The sequence below is a fragment of the Stegodyphus dumicola genome, chromosome 4 (genome assembly GCF_044657685.1).
Source record: "Stegodyphus dumicola isolate Sdum_Otavi_A_Nest chromosome 4, ASM4465768v1".
NCBI lineage: Eukaryota > Metazoa > Arthropoda > Arachnida > Araneae > Eresidae > Stegodyphus > Stegodyphus dumicola.
Window position 1 is genome coordinate 161,164,440 of NC_140771.1, and position 26,093 is coordinate 161,190,532.

A 26,093-nucleotide genomic window follows, 5' to 3' on the forward strand; every position below is an offset into this window, starting at 1 on the left:
AACACCGTAAGTAATGGGAAACTAAATAAATTACAGTTTCTGCCTTACAAAATTCACCTTAATTATTATAAATATTGGCTACATCATGTGTAATAAAAAGCTCTATAAATATCCCAATATTAAATACACCAAAAACTAACTTCAGAAATATAACAACTACTAAAATAAAGCAGATGATTGTGAAAGAGTATTCAATAAAATACAATTACGAAATTTTGGAGGAAAGTTACAACTTGTGTCATACAGCAATCATTTATTGAAGTTTAATTAAATTACCTTTGTAGCGACTTCTACTTGTTACATTATCTTTCACAAACCCTACTATCACAGACAGCTGAGTGGTCAACGCGCTGCTTTGCAAATAGAAATGTGGCGAGTTCGAATCTCACCCATAGACAGTATATAATTCAGTTAGCGTTTCTCATTTTGAAACGTGTTTCTTATATTTAATCATGAATCAATATATTCATATTTTACCTATCATTATTGTTTTCATTTCTTATTTTATTCATTATTATTATTGTTTTTAATTTAGTTTAAAAATGTGCATTGCAAATAGAAATTCTTATCTAATAATATATCTGCATCTCTTTATCATATATCATCTATAAATTCTCTCTTTATTTTTACTTTATTGCATAGTTTATCATGCACATAATTTCTCATAAACTGTACAAAGTTTGAACCTCATTCTAAATTCAAAAATAAATAAAAAGAAAAACAAAAGAGCAAGGGAGGGGAAGTTAAAAAAATATGTAGCTGGGTTTATTATATGGTGGATTGTGTATATAAAGAGAATTAAGTAATTTAATTCTCTTTATATACTGTATTCCAAACAAATTTTATAAATCCTAATTTTCATACAATATAGAATCTGCAAGTCTGTCAAACTGGTCGATACTCATCCTGAAATAGCAAAAAAAAAAAAAAAAAAAGTCAATTCCTACTTAGGTCCACAAAGAAAAATTTAAAAAATACAAATAAATAAATAAAAATACAAACAGAATTTTTTTTATTACAAATTTTAATATGTGAAAAAGCTGTATTAACATCAAGTGTCTTTCACTACAAGTTTAAAAAATTGTATTTGAACTTGAGTGGATGAATAAAAAGCATTTTATGTACTGAAAATTTGAACAAGATATAGGGAGAGTGTGAGCTAATAGTAGGAATTTAATAATTCCGGATATTCAGTTCGCAAACGAGGCAGTAAAAAAAAAAAAAAAAAAAAAAACTCTTTAAACGGGTCGCTCTAAAAATAAATCTTTCGGACCTATTCTTGCCATTTTTTGTGGTTTTGCCTCTGCTTAATAATTGCACTTTAGTAAAGTTTCAGGTATAAAAAAAAAATCATCTGATTCGGACAACTTGCCGCAAACATACAGAAGCAAAGAGAAGTAATAAGATATAGCGTCACGTGATTTTTGCGCAAAATAATTCTATTGGTTAAACGCACTCTTCGCAAGCCAAGGAGCTTGGGTGAGACTAAATTTCAACTTGGCAGGAAATTTTGATTGGTTGGCTTTGGTGACGTCATTTTGACGTATTTAAACTCCGCCTCTCATGTGGTTTACAATCAAAACACATCATGCGCCATGTTTGGTCATGACCAAAGATGGGTTCTTCTCTTGCTTTACCAAGATATCCGTATAGCCAGGGCTTAAATTGAGTCGGAGCCCACCGGAGGCTGGCTCCGATACTTCTTAGTTTTAGGAAAAATTCATAATTTTATCCGGAGCCCTAAATAACAAGGCTTTATCACTTCTTTTATGTAACTGAACAATAATTTCAGTAGAAATCTGGTCTTGGAAACTTTATTTTTAATAATAAAATTATATTAAAAATTGCTTATTAAATTCTAATTTATCACTTTGCATACTATTAAATTTTAATTATTTAATTACTTTAACCATTAATTTTTTTAATAATGAATTATTTAATTTTTTAATTGTTAATGATTTGATTAGTCATCTTATTCTCTTATTTATTCTTGTTCCTCTTTCCTGAAGGTCTTCTATAGGGCTCTGGTACTTCTAATTTTTGAAATTAAACCCTGCGTATAGCTGACCGTTTTGTTTTTCTAATATGCTTCCTTAGGGATTATGACAGCCATATACTGGTAAAAGGCCTTAGACCATTTACCAAAGCAAAGATCCGAAATGGTTTATATGGTAAATAAGAGAGTTCGTAAGGAAGGTTATATTGTAAGAAGTTCGTTTGGTATGAAAACTTCAGTTTTCATAAAGCAAATGGATTAAATGCAGATATTTTTTCCCCATGAGAGAAAAGTCCTAAAACTGCTTCAACTGTTTTATTTTGTAAATGAAGATAAAATAGCGCGTGATATGTGTATGTACTAAAGAGGACTTTAATTATTTAGTGAAATAAATAAGGACAAAATACAAAATTTGATATTGTAGTTTAAAAATATGTTTTTATTTGATTAAAACACTTGAGAGCTAACTGCCTACAAGGAAGGATGGCTTCCTGGAGAACTTTCTAAGGGAAACTGGCTCATATACACATTACACATGAGGAAAAACACGAAAACGCCTATGCAACTACCCCAAATCATGTTTAGAATAAAAATTAATTTGTTATTTATTATCATTTGCGATTATTAGTGGTAAATATGTATTGAAATCCATTTAGAGCAAGATCTGCAAAGAAATGAATGCGGAAGAATCTAAATTCTCAGAAGAGATATGCAATTATCTGATTATAATCAGTAGAATTTGCTTTGAGTTAATCCATATTATGTAACGTTATCAAGTGGCTAAAAGTATAAAACACTGGTAATTAATTCTCCTTTCCTTGATTTGTAGTAGTTGAATGAAATAATCATAAGATAATTTCATGACAAAGAAGCACTTAAAAGTCTATCATGCCTGAAATCTGCTTGAATGTTGAGTCATAAGGGTACAAGATCTCAAAATATATGTTAGAATGTGTCTGCGGTCAAAAAAGGGTTGGAGTAACTCCTATACATTTTGTGTTCATTAAATAATCTTGTACAAATGATTAGGTAAAGTTTTTTAAGTCTTTTGCCATTAGTTGATCCATTAGCATGCTAATATAGTCTAACTTCATGCTTATTTTTACCCTATGTATCAATGATTTCTTATTATATACAGATAATATTAAGTTTTGGTCATTATTCATACTGTCAATAAATCAATATGAAGAATACATTAATGATTTAAATTGAAAACGATTAGTTCAGTGTTTACAGATTCATGTGATGTAATGAAAGTTTATAATAAAATTAAGAATATTCTATGGTTTATTTTCTTAACCCGCGAGCACACGCAATGGGTATATCATACCCATGGGCATTTTTCTTTTTGTATATTTATCACTTATTCTTTCATAAAAGGACGAAACTTGGTGTAGCTGAGTTCAAGGCCACATACTTAAATGCGGGAAATTCCTAAGGTGACAGGTGCAACGGTTTTTTAGGAACAGCATTGTTTGGGCATCTCATACCCACGCGTGTACTCATGTTTCTCAGTGAGTCACTTCGCACTTCTCGTTTTCAAGCTTTTGTTTTTTCAAGTATAGGTTTTTCTTGAGTTGTAAGCATGACGCCGTATATTCCTTACGATGAAGAGATGAAAAGATTGAGAAATATTCTTAAAACAGTTTCTTCTGATGAGGATTCATTTAGTGAAGACGATGAAGATGTTGATGACGAAGAATATAATAGTCATCATGATTCATCCATAGAGAGTAGTGATTCAGATACAGAAACAGAAAAGGAAATTTTGCAATGTAGCAATGAGTTTTATGTTGGATAAAATGGAGTAAAATGGAACAAAAATAAATTCCGGACTAATGTTAGAATTGGAGCCAAAAATATTATAACTAAACTCTCTAGATATACGAAGTATTCTAAAGACGTCTCAACACCTTTAGATTCCTGGTCACTGCTTATCGATGAAGATATGTTAAAACATGTAGTCGACAATACAAATATTTATATTGATTGTACGTGGAAATTTCACTCATGAACGGGATGCGAAAGCAACAAATGAGTTGGAAATCAAAGCTTTAATTGGATTGCTGTATTTATGTGGAGTTTATAAATCATCCCATGTGAACGTAAGAGATTTGTGGGCAACAGGCAGAACGGGAATGGACATAGTTCGGGAATAAATGTCAATGAACCGATTCCTCTTTCTTTTACGATGCCTCCGTTTTGATGACATTAGAGATCGTCCCAGTAGAAGAGACGTTGATAAATTAGCTTCGATCAGAGAATTTTTTGGAAATTTTGTCACAAATTGCCAAAAGGCTTATACTTTAGGAGAGTATGTGATCATTGATGAGAAGTTGGAATCATTCAGAGGTCATTGTTCCTTCAAACAAAATATGCCCAACAAGCCAGCAAAGTATGGCATAAAAATATTTGCTCTTGTAGACGCAAGGGTATTTTATACCTGGAGTATGGAAATTTATGCTGGTAAACAACCAGATGGGCCATTTCAAGTTGAATTTGGTGCAAGCGAAGTTGTCAAACATTTAATAAGGCCCTTATACAACTCTGGTCGAAATTTAACAGTTGATAATTGGTATATGGGATTTGAATTATCTCAAGATCTCCTAAAGAAGAAAATTACGATAGTAGGTACAATGCGTAAAAATGAGAGAGAAATCCCACCTGAGTTTCTGGCAGAGAAAAGAGAAGTATATTCTTCAATTTTCGGTTTTCAGAAAGAAGCAACACTTGTATCTTATGTGCCGAAAAAAAATAAGAGTGTGATCCTGTTAACCACAATGCATTCCGGCGATCAAATCGATGAATCTACTGGGGAATCTAAAAAGCCTGAAATCATTACATTATATAACATGACAAAAGGAGCAGTCGATGTTGTAGATGAGATGGCAGCTGCGTATTCTACAGCAAGAGTAGCACGTCGATGGCCTATGGTGATTTTCTTTTCAGTGTTAAACGTGGCTGCCATTAATGCAAGAATAATTCTACTATCAAAGAAGGAACCACCAACGGAATACCATACCAGGCGTACTTTTCTCAAAGCCTTAGGGATGCAGTTAATAGAAAATGTTCAAAATGAACGACGACGAGCATCTGTAGTTCCTGATTCTAGACAAACACTGACCACCGATGAACATGTTAACAATGAACCACCCCCCAAAAAACCTAAAATTACAAGAGGTGTACAGAGTGCCCCAAGAAAAAAGTTAGAAAGACTAGATACATTTGTGAAAATTGTAGCAAAAGTACGAGTATATGTATGGAACATATGACCTCATTTTGTAAACAATGTTCAAAATATTGTAAGTAAATAATTTTACCTCTCCTTATTCTTTCATATTTTGTCTAAAATGAAGTATTAACTTGGTTTTACATTTTAATTTCTTTTAAAAATCGATTAATTTGATTCGGCAAATTTTTAATTACAAACGTTTTATTCGGGTATGACATACCCGGCGCGTGTTCTAGTGTTCGTCGGATCAGTGCGTGTGCTCGCAGGTTAAATGAAACTTTGTTTTTCCTCTGGAAAAAAATCCAAATAGCTTTATGTAAGAATCATTAAAGAGATCTTCATCAATAACAATGTGTTAATTAATGAAAACTATATACTTGTGTCTATATCAATAATAATAAGGCCCTTATACAACTTTACAAACTCTTTCCTTTGAAATCTGTGTATAAGCCTTAGTAATCTCAAGGTGTGAGATTTATAATGTTGTAATATTCTGAAAAGTCGCTTGACTTTAATATGTATGAAAGTTTCATGAAAAATTAAAAGCTGTATAATTTGCATCCATACATAAAAGCAAAAGCTATGTATACATAAATTCTACAGTTTTACTGTGTGGAGCAAATCAACAAAAGCATTATCAAAGCATCACTATCAACAGTTTCATCACAAAACAACTACATTGCAGAGCATGTTTCCAAAGTATATCAATTTTTTAAAGTACTGATTCTACTGAAAATGTATTGTTTACAAGATAAATAAATAGCTCTTGCATGCTTCGCCACTTTATAAAATTTTTAAAGATTTTATTTTTATTTCTGTTATTGGTTGTCATATATCTGCATACTTTTGCAGCCCAATGATTTATTTACTGTATGAAATTTATTAATCAATTCTCTTGGAATAATTTAAGTTTTCACTATTCATAAATTGTTATTGTAATCACTAGCGATTCAAAAATGCTCGATAACAAAATACAGTAGCATTTTCAAAAACACTAAGATTTACACTTATATGAATTTAAGAATTTTAAAGCACTTATTATATTTTTGTGGCATTTTTAATCATTTATTTAAAGAAATACCAGCATGCTCTGATTTGTCAGCAGATACTGAATTATGATTTTCCTTTGTAATAATCAAGTGCGATTGTTATTCCTATTATGTTCTCTATCTGTATATGATGTTACTATCTATATTTGACTGAATCTGTAACTGCATATTTCATGCTGAAACTTTTAGTTCTTTTGCACATATTGTTGTGATACGTCCTAATAAACACATTATATGTCGATGTTTTGTAAAATGATGTTGCTAACTGTACTGTATGTGTACCATCAACTGGAGAACTTTACACTAATAATTTAGTAGTGAAATACTGCGACAGAATATGAGATCAAAAACTGATTAATAAATTACTTGTGTAACTAGCAAGGATGAAGTAGTGACAAGATTAAGCGCATTTTAAATTTATATACTGTTTTTAATTCATCATATTTTAATTTATAAACTATTTAGAGATTATTTTATATACAATATATTTACATGATGAGATATCAATATATATGATCAAAAGAATCATGAATTATAAGAGTTTCATTATTTCCAATGGCATCTATAGCAGCTTTCTTGTATGAAGTTGTTGCAATATTTTCAGTACTGCATGGACTTTTTCTTTTCTTTCTAGTAAAAAAGAAATTCTTTTGTTTCTCTGCTTTTTTATTTGTAGGTTCATAGTTCACCATTTTCAATTTCGGCTTTTCGTTCTTTAATTTTGTAATCACTTTATTCAGTGTGTTTTCAATATCTCCCAAAGTTATATTATTTACTGTTGTTGATGTTACAAGTTTTGATATGATACTCAGTTGATTTATAATATGGTGCTTGGTTCCTGATTTTTTTAATTTTTGTGCTGATAGATCAAGAAAGAGTTTTACATCATTTGATTCTTTAGTTTTAGCTGACTGTTCTCTATTAAGTAATCTTGTCTTTAAAATTATTGCATGTATATGTTTACAGACACTTCCTTTAATCGTGGCATCTGTGCATGTGCATACAAATGCATCGTTACAAATTTTGCACCATTTACAAACAATGTTACAATTAATGCATTGTGTATGTATTTGAGTAACAGTATATTCAAGAGTAGGGTCACTTTCTGAAATCACATGCCAAGAAAACTCATTGATTTCTGTGATATTATTAGCTGGAAAATTTATTGCTCTGTTGTGTCGTAAATTTGTTTGGTTGATCTTTGATGTGTTTGGCCCTTTTGTTGTTTTGATAAATCTCTGGAACCATTTATCTTGCACCATATTAATAAGCTTCACAATGCACCTATCAACCCTCTTGTTTTTCAATCCATCAAGATAAGAATAATTTAAAACTCGATGCAGTGCTTCAAGATGATTGTTAGTTGTGATGTTACATCTTTTTCTATAACATTTAGCCTACAACTCGCATCTGTTTGCATAATTTGAAGCAAAATAATTAGCAAACTTGTCTGTATCTCTATCAGCAAAGAGTTTGCTGAGGAAATCAGATATCAGTGCTTCAAATTTTTTTATATCATGACATTCAGATACTACATTTAAAAATTTCAAAACTTCCTTTCGCTTTGAGGGGATAATTGAATTTGCTGCTTGCAGCCATGCCTTTTTAACGTGCCAGGTGCATAGAATCCTAAATTTGGCATCACACATTACTGATGTCCATGCAGTATAATATACTGGTGCATCATCACTCATAAAGCAGTTTACAGACAGCAGTCCAACTTTGTCCCTAATACACTGAAAAAATTTTTGCATTGAACCTAAATTTACTCTATTGCTTAGGCAAAAAGCAGCAGGAAATCCTGAATTAAACTCGTCTATGACTAAAACTGTCGATAATTGAAAATCGTAAGCATTAGTCCCATGTGTGCTATCGATGCATATGCTATCGGATCCAAACTTTAAAAGCATATGCTTTTGAACATTTGTCATTATGATGATGCAGAAGTCACTAATTTCCAAGTGCTGATCTGCTGCTTCTCCTTGGAATTTTACAAAAAGAACTGAATTATCATCTAAACATTTCATTTTTTTCTATCCAGATCCTTAAACTGACAGCATCAGTTGGATGATATTGTTCATCATTACCAATACAGTAAGAATTAGAAATGTTATGTATGTCTTTTTTTGTCAATAAATGCTCCCTGTAAATGTCTTCTTTAATACTATTCCTTGTGGAATCTAATATTTTCTGTGGTGGAATGCCTTCTTTTAACTTACCTGAAAATATTGCATTTATATGATAATGTTGTATAATAATGTCTGTTTTATATTGAATTTCACAATCAAGTTCATAAAGAAACTTACCTGCAATCACTTCTCGCAAATCTTTTGTTAACGGCAAATGTTCTAGATCTACTGTGTGTCCCACGTGTGTTTGGAAATATAAAATCTTAATAATGCCATTACTGGTAACTTCAATAGTAGATGGACAGTGCCCCTCTATTTTGCAGGTACCTTGTGATTTTATAGCTCTTACACCTTTACTTTTAGAATTATAAAATCCAGATCAATTACAAAGGAAGTAACTCTTTTTCCCACCTTCTTTAAGAGTTATTGTACTTCTCAAAAAGTAAGAAATTTTTTCCCTTCGTTCTTCCTCAATTTTCCATTGTAAGAGATCTAAATTTGAAGGGTAAACATTAGCCTACATACAATATAAAAGCCCATTATAATTGTGAACTAGTTAATCTTTAAAACAAAATTACTAATTTAAAACTAACCAAAATCTTATTTTGGCACTGATTGTAAATAGATACTGGTCACTTTAGCAGAATTTTTTTTCTCTTCAAGAAGAGGGACCTGTGTCTAATTGCTCTCAAAACTGATAGTTTTATTTAAAATCTACACTGAAATAAAGTTGCCTAATTTTAAGTCAGGGGCGTAGCTAGAGGAGGGCATCTGTCCCCGGGCGCAGATTCGAGGGGGCACCAAACTGATGTTACGACATTTTAGAATTAAATGTTTTCCATCCATGGCAAGCAGTAGAGGGTGCGAAACCTTCAGTTGTCCCTGGGCGCTGAAAACCCTAGCTACGACTCTATTTTAAGTTGTACATTGGCATATTTTTCTTCCTATTTGACAGTTACTAGTACTCATGTTCCAGCTAAACTAGAATTAAACCATATTCCCCAAAGTTGTATAATACTGCAAGAAATTTATTCTTAAGAGACAAATTGTCATCAGACATTTTCCATAGCATGAGTGTCATCTGGCCTATGTCTAAAGTAAAAAAACATTGTGGCCTGTTTCTTGATAACTGATACAATGTGTATAGGTTATTAAAATTTTAAGACATTGAATAAATTTCTTTAAGTAGTTTTAAAATAACATATAATAAATTTTAAGCCTCATTTACATATAATAAAATAAGTGTCTATCATTATGATACTAAACTTACGATTGAAGGTTGCCACTTTAATAAAGATTTTAACAATTTTTTTATTAGGTCCACATTATTTTTGATATCTTCATCATACATATGCATTAAGAGATCCGTTTGTGTAATAACAGGATAGTCTTTTTTTTTTAATGAAGCACTGAATTACATGTATAAATAATTATGTAGCAGTACATCTCTATATATGTTTTTATTATTTAGAAAATGTTTACTTCATATTTCAAATAGTTGAGGAAGAGAAATATTACTTAATCTTAATATTATTAATAATAATTATTATTTGAAATATTTTTACTGAAGAATAATGGGGGTTTATCAGGCTAACAGAAAAAAGCAAGATGCTAAGGAAATTATTCTGTTATCAATTATACTCACAAAAATAGATGTATTTTATTCCCCAACTTGATGAATGAATTTGCAAAAATAGTAATTTGTACTCAGTTTGGGGTAATTCAAATTAAAAACGTTTATCGCAGAAAATGCAAATTTCTAATATCTTACCTTCATATGTATTAAATGTCATTTCAACGGAGTTAAGAGTGTATCCATGTTGATCTCTTGCGTGATTTCTTAACTCTTCAAACGTTCTACATGAAAAATTGCAGGCATTAATAGGACATTTCAAATTTCCTTCAGCCACAACAGGTACTTTATGTACTTCCCGAATGTGTTCATATAAAACCTTTTTCTTTTTGTACTTTTTGCAGCAGTACATACATTCAAATACTGCTATCTTTTCATATTCCATTGTTATAACAAAAAGTTATGTACTACAATAGAAAATAAAAAACTTATTTTGTCATCAGAAATATTAAAAAAATGAATAAAAACTGTAGCATATATTAAAATATTTAATGTTTGACACAAAAAAATGGTAGCATATGATATTAAAATATTTAATGTTTGACACAAAAAATGGTATAAAATATTTAATGTTTGACTGAAATTAACACGGTTTGCTATTCTGAAACATTTTTCATTTTCCTTTGTTCAACAAAGGAAATTTCAGCTAAATTTATCTGTTCTCAAAAGGCAATATATGAAAAATAAATAGATTACAAAAAGTTTGTCTCAAAAATAAATACTTTACAATAATTTGTAATCACGTGTTTAATTACAAGCAAACAATATCTAAATTACCAATTAAAATATTTTATCAAAAAATTCTTTTAGCTCGCCAAAAAATATCACTGCAGAGCTCAGAAAACAAGCAACCGAAAATGGCAGGTAATCCTGTGGGGTAAATCTAAAACACCCCGCTTTTGACGTCACATGTGACGTGTACCGTTGACCAATCAAATTTTCCTGCCGAGTTGAAATTTAGTCGCTCCCAAGGAGCTTAGAATAGAAGGAGGGAAGGTTCAACTCAAACGGTGAAGCCTGGCGGCCATCTTCCTGTTATCACCGTGACTTGTCAAGGAAGTCTGTCATTGCAACATTTTTTTTCTTTTCTTTTTGAAGCATGTCAGCTTGTATTGCATATGGATGCATAAATAGATTCTCGAAAAAAATTCCGAGCATTATTTTTCACGTAAGTATTAATTTTCTTTTTTTTATGTAATATGACAACTATGTCAAAAAATATCACAATGTCATGTGGTTTTCTTTCCAGATGTGAAAAAAAGGACTTAAAATAGGTTATTTAATATCAAATATTTTAAATACATTTTAATGTTTCTGTTTATAGCTGGTATCTTCGTTCCTTAAGATACAATGCTATATGGTAGGAGTTAAATTGTATAATTTGAACGTTTCAGTTAATTCGTTTTATAACTTTCATGAAAAGTAAGAAATCAATTGTTACTATTTTTATTAATTGTAAAGGTGTTAAATAAAGCAATGCTTTTCTTTATATATTAATTATTATTCATTTTTTAAAGTTAAGATAAACTGTTCTGTTGTTAAAAATTTTTTGTATAAACTTACAAATTTCTGAGCAGTATAGTGATAAAATTAAGTCAAATATTTACACATTTGAACATGTGGAAAGATGTATCCAAAAACTTATATCGGTGTATTTCTGTAATTCAACTTAATTAAAGGCAGTTTCTTTGAGATTAATAAATATGAAATGCGCATAAACTGAAATCAATGAATTCTATTTTATTTTATTAAGATTTATTTTCTAACCTAAGCGAATCCGTGAAATATGCAGAAACATCATTTTTTAAAGGCTTTAATGTTATGCGCATGCATTTAGATTTCGAACTATTTCTTAACAATTTGCTGTACATAGTAAATTATGGATATCATCTTTATTAATTTAAAACAAAAATTCAACAATAGCGGGGGATTTCATTATAAATTTAACATAATTTTACTGGAAAATAAATGCACGGAACAGCTTAGAAACACGTACATGTCACTGCCGTAATGCAATGTTTTGAAGTCACAAACATGGACGCCGCTTGTTCGGCGGAGTTTCATTCCCCGATAGTGGAGGAAACTGCGAACCCTCCCTCCTTCTATTCTAACCTCCTTGTCGCAAGCGTACTCGTTTGGACACTGGTAATGTAAAACCGCGTACGTTAGCTACGTTTCGAGCGTACTCGTGTGGACGGGCCTTTATGCATCCATCGCATTCTTGGTTCGAAAAATATTGAACAAGATAGCAAAACGAAGAAAGGAGTGGATTCGCGTATTTCGAAATGGAAAGAAAGTTGGACATTAAACGAAAGTGCGTTCTAAGCATTTAAAAAACTGATTACATTTTTTCTCCTAAGAAAAGTTTTCTTTATATATGCTAAATTTGGTTAATCTTCGGATTATGGTAACTTGGCGATTTTTTGGCGACCAACCCTGCTAGTTTTTTTTTTTTTTTTTTTTTTTTTAATACTCAACATTTTTTTCCAACAATCTGCTAGCCGAATTACGCTTATGCTAGAACTTTTTTGGAACAAAAGTGCTTAGTCATGACGAAGATTAGGTGCGAAACTGGGAGAAAGTGCAGAATCGCCCACTGCTTGCCGCGTTTTTAAGAACTGCACATACACGGTATCCATGTACACGTCGAGCTATTTTCACTTAAAAAAAACATCCCAGAATTGCACAAAAATGGCATTGCGTACACTCTTGACTTTATCCATGTGCACTGCTAAAGTCCTAGCTAGTAACCTTTATCGCCTTACCAAAATGTCGCCAAACTACCTTTACCATATTCCTAAGATTAGGCGAAAATTTCTTTCTCACATATTATATGTATAAATAAATGCGTATGTGTGTTCTTGAAAGTAAACATGCTTATTTGTGTATTGAAGTATAAATCATTATAGCTCATTGATCTCTTAAATATTATTAATACAGTCAAAAGTTGTTAATCCGGACTCGTAGGGACTTCGGCGATTCCGGATTATAGATCATCAGTTTAAATCTCGTAAGATGGCATGCAGAAATTCTAAAATTAAAAATATGAAACCGGAATTTATGAAATAAAGAACAATTATGATCTAAAGGGTATAAAAATTTACCAAAAAAAAAAAAAAAAAAAAAAAAAAAAGGCTTAATATTTATTTGTTTACTTTATTAAACATTTCTTTCAATGCAAGTCGTTTAAGTTGCTTTGTTTTATGTGATAATACTTTCTCTTTAATTCCATAAACAGACATAATTTCTTGTTCAGTTACAAAGTTCCACTGTTCAAGTCCCGTAATTGCTGTGCCGAGAATACCAACTAACTTGTCAATCGAAATTTTTTCGTTTTCACTAAACTCTCTGTCACTTTCTTCATGTCTTTATCCATTTTTTGCAGCAATTCCACTTTTTGTTTGATGGACATCGAAACATACTTTCGTTTTGTAGATTCTTTGGGAGCTCCAGCATCGGAAATTCTATTTGACATAATCGAAAGTTCAAGTTTACTTTTATAACATTGCTCTTAAAGTCTTCAAAAAGTAATAAGCCGCATCCAATTCGAAAATTAAGGAACGACGCAATCATCAACATCAACTGAAATAGATAATTTTAGCTTATACCGTCCGTTATACATTAAACGCGCATGCAAAAACGTATTCTGCGCTTGTGCACACGCATATGTGCAGTCATAAAGGTCTTACGCGCACGCGTAAACACCTATGCGCATGTGTCAACTCAGCGCATGCGCAGAAAGTTTTTAGCTTTGAGGTCCGGGTTATGGGTCCCCGAATTAACAACTTTTGACTGTACACATACATATACCATTAGGTTTCAGTTCATGTTAGCAATGATTTAAATGAAAATTTATAGCATGACACGTATAAAAATAAAAGTTAAGTACTTTAACGTTAATGATGAACTTTGAATTTCATAGTCAATGTTGAAATTTCTATGTGTGAGTCATTTCCTCTTAATATTTAGAACTGTTTACAGTGGTTCAGGATAGTTAGCATAAAAAATTTCAAGTTCAGAAAATAGCTACGGTTATCTGGTATGAATAATAGTATAAAAAGTATTACAAATATCAAACCTTTTCCACTATAGAATAGCATGCAATAAACAATTTCTTATAGAACGATATACATAGCATTGTTACTCGTTGAGCACAGTTAAATGTTTTTTCTTATCTTTTATAGCAGTGTTCGTTTTTGAAATAAATATTAGTAAAGTTTTTAAAGAATTTTAGAAAAATTTCACCATGGTGAAAATTAGCTAATGATGAAAGTTATTTTTCTCACTTAAAGTATCAAACGGGCACATATATCTTTTTTGAGAAAAGTTTTTGGGTTATGTTGTTCTATAATGTAAAACAGCAAAGTATTTGATCAGTGATAAATATTGATAGGGGAGAGACTTTTAGGTAATTTTATTTCTCAGCCATTATTCAAGATATGATTGCATATAACTAAATAACTTTGGAGTAAATGAAACAGCGAACACAGACATTTGTATACAGATGTACATGTTAGCGCATAAAGGCAAGGACAGTGGATTTGAATCAGTCAGTAATTTATTAGATTGCATTCCCATTTTATTTATAACAAGCTTTTATTTAATAGAATAAGAATAATACATGAATACACAGTCTTTTAGTTGCAAGAAGTAAGATTTTGCATAGTTATTTAAAGATACAACCATTTTTATAATCTTAAACATATTTTATATTAGTTGTATTCCTGGAGCAAATATGCATTAATTCTCTTACCTATTATTACGTCATTATAAAAATTTCATTTTATGTGTTGTTATTATATCAATTCTAGTTACTTACATCACATCTGATAATTAGTGCTATTATGTATATAACAGATATAAATACAATAGACGAATATAATAGATTAATATATATTTAGTATATAATGATTCAATATCATTTTTATGGGAAAAAAAGACACTTTTGACTGCACAGATTTTCTGGAAATCCCAAGTTAAACACATATGAAATCATTTGTTTACAATCACTGAACGTTAAAATCAGCTACCTGTCGCAATACAATAAAATAGCAACACAATTTCCTACAACAGGCAGCAGTTCCTCCGTTACATGAACAAGAAATTTTTTTTAAAAAATTTTATTTCTCCTTTTTAACAATGAAATATCCTTCTTTTTCATGCGATCAGGATGCTATAGAACTTATCCTTAAATAGGAAGTCAAAATTTGTAAATTGGATTTTTCAAGTAAAATTCCGTGCATTACCAAATAATCCACTTTTTAAAATTCTCTCTGCTTCAGTAATACAGCGAGAATTTATGCCTCCTTGAAGAAAATCAAACATTTCAGAAAAGCTAAGCAACTCCATTTTTGAATGTACAAAGTCAGATCACAAATCAAAATACCGGTTTTTATCCGCCACATTAATGTGTTAAAGTGCCACCTATAGATGAATTAAATCGCGGATACACAATCGCTAATTTGTTAGTGTTATGTAATGCATCATTTTATATAAACAAATGAACATGTTCTCGATGCTCTGGAATACTTTTAATTTAATTTATTAATTTTTCTTATTTTTATTTTATTTTTTTATCGGTTATAGTGGAGTAGATGTTCTATCATTAGAGACTTTTTTATTACTCTTGGAGTTTTCCAGCATTGAGACGAATATTTTGTATGCTTAGCGAAAGGTGTTTTTTTTTTTTTTTTTTTTAACGGCAGAACGAAAGCATTATCTATCTGTAGAAGATATACAAATGCTAAATGAGTCAAATTTGCTGAGTAAAATAGCAGCAGATATTATATTCCTATAACTAATGCAATGTTGTTGGACTTTGCATATACCCATGTTTCAAAGAATATCATACACTGTGTCATTTTGAAACATTGCTTACTTTTCATTGTTTGCTCGTTGAATTTTTATGAAAGACAGTTTTAATATTTTTTAATTTTAATTATGTGTTGTGTTAAATAAAATCTACGATCGTTTGGATATTTTTCCATACATATTTATTTGTGAGATAAGGGGAAATTATATTATTCTAGAATGAATATTTTATAAAATTTTTAAGGAAAATATAATAATAAAGGCTTAAAATTAATTCTGATGACGAACGCTCTTCTCATAATGTACCCAAAACTGGAAGACACATTTCATTTTATAAGAATTTTTTTCCAAAGTTAGGCTTAGCAGCGTAAATTGCCCGTTCCCACAGGACAACACATCCGGTTAACGCGTCGTTCCAAGAGAATGCTTCAGTAACAGAGGTGCCCATCGCGAACGGGCTAATCGAAGCATCCTTAATAACCACTCGCTAATGGTCTCCAGAAACCAAAGGGACAGAGACCAGAAGTTATCTCTCTTCTTACCAGTCTGTCACATAGCTGTCCAAGAGATCATTGATTAATCCTCTTCCCTGATGCTCTTTAGTTGTAACCTTCATCTGCCTTGTGATCTGTTGTTTAGTCATTCTCCGGGTGCACTTTCATTGCTTGAGGAGTACATTCAAGATCTCCAGGCCGATTTGAATTGATGCACTGCTTTGCACGAAGCGAGTGAACTTGGCGGAGAAGAAATTGAAGGTTCGACACGATACAACAACTACAGGACATGAATTCAATGAAGGTGAAAAAGAGTGGTTATGGAATCTGATTTAATGGAAAGAGCTTTCTTTAAAACTACAGTTATTCTGTGATGATTCTTACGCAGTCTTAAACAAGCTAAACGACCCCATAGTACGGATCCGCAAGTCATCACATTCTAAGCCTAAAATCGTTAATATTTTTCATCTTGCCTGCTTCCAAAAATTCCTAATGTCTCTACAGTGGTGCCCGAACTAAAAGGGTGTTGGATGATGATTCTCCTCACCTAGGATTTGGCGATTGGGTCCCCTAAAAATCCCAGTCACCCTTTAAAAGGGGGAGTATATAAGGTATTTCTCCTACCTTCTTAGCGAACTTTCACGGTGTAGTTGTCTGCACGCTCAGTGCGTAATTGAGAGGTCCGTGGTTCGATTCCAGGCAAAGGCATTGCTAATTTTTCATCTTGCCTGCTTCCAAATATTCCTAATGTCTCTATAGTCTATATAATGTAAATAGTATACTAAGACCTTGGTCTTATTTGCACATAAATTCAGGAATTTATTGAAATTATTTTTTAGTATAGCTTTGATTTTGCTTAGTTGTTAAGTATGGCTTGCTGTCCAGGTATTGTACTGGCCGAGATGTGTAGCCCTTGGGAAGAAGGCAATGTTATGAATTTTGTACAACGTAACATGAACGGCCTCAAGAAAGCGAAATTTTGCCGAAAATATAGGATTATTAGGGTTGAATCTATTTCACATTGAGGTAAATAGCAATCTCGCTAAATTGGCGACATATCGCCAAACTGGTGGTTGTTTCGGTGCCTAATTTGCCAGAAATTGCCAAAAGTTGCAAACATTTGGGTTTTGAACCTGCATAACTATAATTGGCCTACATGTCTATGTAACTGCATCCGGGCCTTATATGCAGCTGTTATCGTATATGCCTTCCTACAATTTCGAGAAATGAAAAGTACTGAAAATTTCTACGTGGCCGGGGAAAAAGACTTTATAAAAGACTGAAGCCTGTTGTCTTATATAGTTCTCAATTTTTAGTTCAGAGACATTGGCAACATTTTGATCTAGTCCCTGTATAACTATAATTGGTACTGTAATTAAATAACTGTAATAGATTCCTGTATGTAACTCTAACCATACATGCTTTCTAGTAATTTCAAAAAATGGAATGTACTAGGGATTTCTCGGTGGCTGAAGTAAAATTATATAAGCGAGAAGAGAGTATCAGTTCTCAGTTGCTACTTCAGAGTATTAAGATCTCCATGTGAGCTTCGTTCTTTAGATGCACTATGCACTGCATTCTGCTTAACATTCTTAATAGCTGTGGGAATACTTCTGTGAAAAGTTTCAGAACTGTAAAGTGTTTTGTAAAGCATTGAGAAAATAAATTTTATCAAGCTACCATTGGTTATATGTGCTTTCAATCCATCATAAAACCCCATACGCACATAACAATACATTTCGGGCTCTCATAATAAATTAATCATGAAAAATAACAAAGAAACTAGTTGCAAATTGTTCAGAAAAGGAATCCCATGAAACGATGTTAACTCATTGTCATTTTAGATCTTACATAAAAACTTTAAGAATAGTTATATAATATTTTAATGAAATTCTATTTCAACATCAGAAATATTTTGTATTAATTACTATTACAAAGACTGCATGGACTAAAGAGTGTTTAATTCCTTATATATTTGATGAATCATAGCAGATATCCTACGCTTAAAAATATTTGTAAAAAGTGCTTGTGAAGCAGTTTTATTTGAAATATAAAAGAATATTACTTTGTCATCTTCAAAGTATTATTCAGTGGAAGACACACACACATAGTGCTTTTCCATGCCCAAAGGCATAATGCTTCATTCATACAATGACTTTTCAGTCATGCTGTTGTGACTAATCTTTCGTCTGACCTAATCAGAACAAGCCCTCAAATTTTGCCATGGACAGGAGTATAAGATTGCATCTGTTGTTGACAACAGCTTAGATATCATATAGTATGATTTTGCCCATTTCCACTCCAGTTTTGAGGCAGAACATACAAAAGGGTGGCCTGAGAGTCTCCCATTCCTTTTTCTCTACAACCAAACAAGATGAGAGACCTTTTGGCTTTTATATATATAGAATGCCCCATGCTGCAAAGACACTATACATTTACAACATCCATACCTTCTCCGGGATTTGATACCAGGCACTCGGTATGGCATTCAGAGTCACTAATTACTATCCTGTTGGGTGCTTTTCCACCATATGAGGTATAAGCCAAGCTTCGTTACTAAGCAGCCACACCTTGTTACATTACAAAAAATAATATAAGGATTTTGCCTAAATGTTCTAATTTTTTAACTTTATGCCCACTTGGTATAAATAAGAACCAACCAGTCACAGTGAAGCAAACATGAACTGATATTCAGTTGACAGTTTTGCAGAGTGAGCTGCACATTTATGCATGAATAAACTAACTTCCCTGAATGGCTATATCTTAAAATCTGTTACACAGGTGTGAATGGACTTAATGATATCTACACCTTAGGCCACAAAGCTTCATAATTGGAAATCCTTTGTCTGAACGAAGCCTTAGAAAAATGTCTCTTTTGGTATTTGTTGTAGATTGGTCATTGTGCTACTTTTAATAGCTTGAGCTATCAGAAAATATTAATCCCCATAGACCTGTCTTTACAAGACAGAATAGCCTGCAGTAATGAGGATGAAAGATGTGGGGAAAATATTGTTATGCATAATAGGAATTTATTGCTGCTTTAGTTTCTTAACTGACAAGCCCTTGTAAAGAGGAGTGTTGTTAAAGAATACTTTCATCAAGACTGTACCACAAATTATTCTATATTGAAGATCCACATAATGTTGTTTAATATATTATTCTTACCTGAGTACAATAATGTTTTCTGACAGCTGGAATTTCAAATTTTACAAATTTCACTATGTGAACATGCCTTTTCATGAATATTTTAAACATAGATGTATATACATTAGAATATGTACATCACTAGATAAAATATGATATTTTACAATACCAAAGAAATATACAAAAATATATTTATTTTAGATAAAACTATGTGCAAAAATACTTTTTTTAACAATATCAGAATGTCAACACTATATTTACACATTTTGATACATGAGAGGATGGTAAAATTTCAACTTAAAATGTTCATCAGGTTACTCCAGTTTTTATATCCTTCACTCTCATATAAAGTTCCGTCATTAAATCTTTAGTTGTGAAATCAACAACATCATTACACCACACAGAATTGAAATTTTCTTTTCGTCGATCTACAAGATAAAAGAAAAAAATTCTTTCTTAATATTTTCAATAAAATGTAATTAAAATATAAATGATAACAATGAATAATTAAATTTTTCTATTTTATTAAATATAAGATTTCTTCAAATACCAATGATAAAACGGTAATCAGGCTCCCATTTTTTTTAATAGTGTGAAAATATATTGCTAATAGTTGTCAAACGGCCTGCAGTTCTAATCTTGATCACTTACAATCCACTAATCAGTAGAAGAACTCTGAGTAGACAACACTCTTTTTGGTGTTAATGGTAAACACTCCTTTCAGTATAGTCCATTAACAAGAAGGATAACAGTATGGCAGCCACAAACTTGGTATGGATTAATGTTAGTTTAATAATTCATAAAATTGCATGGGATTAGTTTGAAAGAACGAATTCATTTTCAAAAGCTGATAGCATGGTCTCTCCTTCTTGGAAGTAAAGTAATCTGTATAATTACCTGGAATAAGAAAACTTATTCCTGAATGAGAAAGATTTTATGTTTTCAATATACTACAGACTTCTACAATTTTTGATGAATAATATTAGAATACAACCAAATTAAAATTAATATAAATAGCTAGGACTTAAAATCAGTTCAAATGCGAGCACTTAAATTTCTGATGCTAATATTCTTCAATGCAATGGCTTATGACCATCACATTCCTATCAGCTGGTGATCACAGATTTTCACTCCAGTTGTCATGAACTGCTTTTGTCATATGGACATGTTGAACATTGGTGAACCAGCATCATATACGATCATGTTCACTCAAGCTCATCACTCAAGAATTCACTCAAGCTCATTCAAAAGATCAGGCTCACTCAAGAGTTCCACATAATGAAACAACATTATGTGGAGCTTCAATACAGAATAATTTGTAGTACAGTCTAGGTGAAAGTATTCTCTAACAACACTCAAGAGTAAGCTGCACACAGTTCTTATGACCTGTGGTCAACCTCCCACAAATAATCAACGCTGAAATCTTTGCCACATTTGATAATCAAGTTATCAATCATATAAACTACTACGTTGTAAAAATGTCAGCAAACATTTCATATCATCAATGCATTACAAAGTAACAAAAGTTAAGATAACTGATACCTTTGATACCTAGGAAGAAAAACACATGAACATTAATGTTAAATAATAAAAACATTAAATTTTTTTAAAAGGTTGAATTTTGGAAAAAAGGATTCGTTTAAATACTTTTATCATCTAGAGATAATTAAAGGTAAAATATTTTAGAGCTCTGGATCTATCTATTTCTATGCTGTACAATACATACACATGCACAGGTAAATTATTTTTCTTTATTGTAGATATATTATTTGAAATCAGATTTAAAAAAAACTTTGGCAAATTTTAAATATACTAAAATTTATTCACACCCTTAGGCAACTGCATCCAAAAGTAACCAGTATTTCTAAGAAAATAATGAAATACTGGTGACAGAGCATCACTGATAGTTACATTCTCTAAGGTTACCCTCTTCACAGATAACTAAAATTATCTTTATCTGTAAATTGTCTTTTTAGTTCCCTTTATATTCATAAATGCAAAGTGTCAATACAGTCAAAAGTCGTTAATTCGGACACCCATAATTCGGAATGATCTATAATCCGGACATCAAAACTAAAAACTTTCTGCGCATGCGCCACGTTGACACATGCGCAGAGGCGTTCACGCGTGTGCGTAAGACCTTTTACGACTGCGCATATGAGTGTGCACAAGTGCAGAATACGTTTTCGCGTGCGCATTTTATGTATAATGGACGTATAAGCTAAAATTATCTAATTATCTATTTCAGTTAATGTTGATGATTGCGTTGTTCCTTAATTTTCGAAATGCATCCGGCTTATTATTTTTTGCAGACTGTAAGAGCAATTTTATAAAAGTAAGCTTAAACTTTCGATTATATCAAATAGAATTTCCGATATATATTTGTTAGTATGTAAAGGATCTAAAGCGAAAGTATGTTTTGAAATCCGAAATCTGTTTATCAATTTCACGTTGCTCGGCGGCGGGCGCCTAATGAATTGGAATTTGATTTGTCAGCACTATCCTTATCTTCAGCGCAGATGTTTTTATTTTATTTGGCTTATAATTCCTTACCAAACGTAGTATTTCATCTCGATATGCTCCGTCTTTGATATGATTTAAAACAAGTTCCTCGTCATTATAATTCGCTTCCGATAGCGAAGAAAAGTGACAGAGGTTATTGAAAACAAAAAAATTTCGATTGACAAATTAGTCGGTGTTCTTGACACAGCAATTATAGGACTTGAACGGCGGAACTTTGTAACTGAACAAGAAATTATGTCTTTTTAATAGAATTAAATAGAAAGTATTATCACATGAAACGAAGCAAAACTTAAACAACTTACATTGAAAGAAATGTTTAATAAAGTAAACAAATAAATATTAAGCTTTTTCTTTTTGCAAATTTTGATACCCTTTAGATCATAATTGTTCTTTATTTCATAAATTACGGTTTCACATTTTTAATTTTAGAATTTCTGCATGCCATCTTACGAGATTTAAACTGATGATCTATAATCCGGAATCGCCGAAGTCCCGACGAGTCCGGATTAACGACTTTTGACTGTATAATCAAAAGAAAGAATTAATCACTATGTGAAAAGACAAAATGCGATTGGAATAAAATACTTAACTTTATCATATGGGGAAAAAGGAGACAGTGCAGATAATTTTATAGGTAAAATAATAAATATATTTTTTATATTATTTATTATTATTATTATATTTTATAGTAAAATAATTAATATATTATTTTACTTCATTTAGAAAATAAAACTGCCTAATACAGTCAAAAGTCGTTAATTCGGAATGATCTATAATCCGGACCTCAAAGCTAAAAACTTTCTGCGCAGCGCCGCGTTGACACATGCGCATAGACGTTTACGCGTGCGTGTAAGAACTTTATGACTGCGCTTATGCATGTGCGCGAGTGCAGAATACGTTTTCGCGTGCGCGTTTAATGTATAACGGATGGCATAAGCTAAAATTATCTAATTATCTATTTCAGTTAATGTTGATGATTGTGTTGTTCCTTAATCTTCGAACTGGATCTGGCTTATTACTTTTTTCAGACTGTAAGAGCAATTTTATAAAAGTAAACTTTCAATTATGTCAAATAGAATTTCCGATGCTGGAGCTCTCAAAGGATCAACAAAACGAAAGTATGTTTCGATATCCATCAAACAAAAAGTGGAATTGCTGCAAAAAATGGATAAAGACATGAAGACGGTGACAGAGAGTTTAGTGAAAACGAAAAAATTTCAATTGACAAGTTAGTCAGTATTCTCGGCACAGCAATTAATGGGACTTGAACAGCAGAACTTTGTAACTGAACAAGAAATTATGTCTGTTTATAGAATTAAAGAGAAAGTATTATCACATAAAATGAAGCAACTTAAACAACTTACATTGAAAGAAATGTTTAATAAAGTAAACAAATAAATATTAAGTTTTTTTTTTTTTTTTTTTTTTGTAAATTTTGATACCCTTTAGATCATAATTGTTCTTTATTTCATAAATTACGGTTTCATATTTTTAATTTTAGAATTTCTGCATGCCATCTTACGAGATTTAAACTGATGATCTATAATCCGGAAAAATCGATAATCCGGAATCGCCGAAGTCCCGACGAGTCCAGATTAACGACTTTTGACTGTAATAACACAATAACAATAATAACACAATATAAATAAAAAGACTTCAACTTAATTTATTAAGTGACAAGTTTCCACTTAAATAGAAAGTAACTTCATTTTAAATAATACATTCCTCAAATCTGATTGATTGATCATTGAGGAATTACAAATATGAAGCAAATTGAGATGCTTAACAAATAAAAATTATTTTTTATTAATGAAGTAATTTTATATTTATATAATAATAACCAAAAAATAATAGGAAAAATATCATTTGGTCCCAAATATAAAACCAGCAGTGTTCGTACACATTTCTGCACACAAATTACGTACTTTTAAAGATTTTTAAGGACCATTAATGAAAAAAAATTAAGGATCTATGAACAAATGGGAACTAAATAAATTCAATTAAAAATATTATTCCATGCTAAATTTCACTTTTGTAATATCATCCTAAAAATAAAATAGATCCCTAAATAGTATGCATTATTACTACACATGAATTAACATAATTATTAATAAGTTTGAGAATAAAATAAACTTCATGCAGTTTATCAAGTAGCATTAAATATTTTACACTTATAATAGGTTGGACATATTATAAGTAAGGACATAATATATGAAAGAAGATAAGTGACATTTACATTTTACTAATAGTTAGCTTTATGTTGATTTTTTTTTTTATGTTCTCATTTTGTCACATACTTGGTCAGTCTCAAGCAGAGGTTCTCAACTGATGGTACGCTAGAAAAAATAGGTGGTACACAGAAGCAAAGTATTTTTAACTATTTATTTCAAAAATTAAAACCCCAACATTCTGATTGTTTTTTTTTTTTTTCTCTAGCACTCGTAAATTTATGCAATCTGAGTTTTGTTCACGAGTGGTGGTGGAAGTAGTACTTTGTAGTGGTCATATTAAAGGTTCTCAATTTTTGCTTAGATGGTACATGTTAGTCAAAAGGTTAAGAACTGCTGGTCTAGAGGTTTAGTAAATAGTAGGTTGATTTTATGTCAAACGGCGTAGGTTAAAATGAGAAGTAAGATCATAATCAGCACGGTTCATAACAAAAGGCTGAATGTTATCACTGCTGCTGCTTGTCTAGAGAAAAAGACCTGCTGATTAGAACAAACCTGAAAGGCCTGGTGTAGGCACGGTTGGCAAGTGTTGAAAGTTAGGCTCTGTTTGATGCAGTTAGTGTCATAGCTTTGTGTAGAGTTCCAAGGGTTGTAACCCAGTTAATATACACTCATGTCCTATTTACAAAAAACCAATATTACATGGTTTATGATTGTTAATACATTGTATGCCTCCCAGATGAAGCAATACAGTCCGTACAACGCCTAAGCATCCTGAGTATCAAATTATGGATCTTATCTTGGGGAATATTACACCACTCAAAAAGCAATGCTCTCCGAAATTCTGGTAGACATGTAGGAGGAGGTTGACGGGATGAAACTCGTCGGCCAAGCATATCCCACACGTGCTCTACTGGACTCAAGTACGGGGAGAATGCTGGCCAGTCCATACAGGTGATATTCTCTGATTGAAGGCATTCACTTACGATGTTTGCACGGTGAGGACGGGCGTTGTGATCCATAAACAGAAATTGTGCGCACATGGTGCCCCGAAACAAACGTACATGTTGTTCCAGAATGACGTTCTGATAGATTTGGCTCGTCATGGTTCCAATTTGAACATGCAGGTCAGTTCTGGAACCCAGAATAATTCCACTAATTAATTGGGTTGTAACCCAATTAAAATACATTCTGATTCCAATAAGCCATTAAAGTACCAGAGGGGATAAGTTGTTTTGTATTATTTTTAAGTCTCACTAGATGCAAAGAATAAGTTTTATTTGAATTTCTACATTTTTGTGTTTTATCTTGTGACCACAGTCAGTATTAATGAAAGGCAATAACTAGCTTTAATATGTAAAGATAAATTTTAAGGGTAAGCAGTTAGTTATAAATAATTAAATTAGGTAAATAGGTTACCTTAATTATTATGGATTTACATGGCCATTATTAAATTTTATTTGTAACAATATTTAAATTTTTTAAAAAAAATTTTTGATTTTAATAGGGTTTTTTATATTTAACAATATAATAATAAAATTTCACAGTTTAAAATACATGTAATTCATGACACTAATTTTGAAATGAAATTAGAATAATTACACATTAAAAGCTACAAAACATTTATGTTTTGTAACAACAACACTCAACAAAATTTTTATTCGTCATTTTAATTTGAAGCCTTCCAAACATTTTGGCAAGTTTATATTGATTTCCTTCTGAAGCATCTTTTCTAACAATAATTAGAGGTTTGTCTCAATATGCAAACCAATGCTCTCACTAGTTTCTGCATGCTTTATCTCCTAACTTGTCAACCTCTCTACAATGTACTTATGAGGGTTTACTTGATCTGGTAAAAGTTAAATAGTCCAAAAGCCTTCGATAGACGTGAAATAAATCTGTAAGTGAATGAAT

At 31.4% G+C, this 26,093-nt stretch overlaps 1 protein-coding gene across 5 annotated transcripts in view; it reads right to left on the reverse strand.

Annotated features, from left to right (window-relative positions):
* Window positions 1-14,616: 14,616 nt before the first annotated feature.
* Window positions 14,617-26,093, reverse strand: part of LOC118191291 (uncharacterized) — a 234,831-nt gene continuing 223,354 nt past the window's right edge. For 4 of the 5 annotated variants that reach the window (XM_085815704.1, XM_035362093.2, XM_035362092.2 and 1 more), the window contains one exon: window positions 14,617-19,916. In XM_085815704.1, the coding sequence (XP_085671830.1) occupies window positions 19,798-19,916 (119 nt within the window). In that variant the 3' untranslated portion in view covers window positions 14,617-19,797. The remainder of the gene's footprint in view (window positions 19,917-26,093) is intronic. The other variant, XM_035362095.2, reaches the window with a different exon arrangement.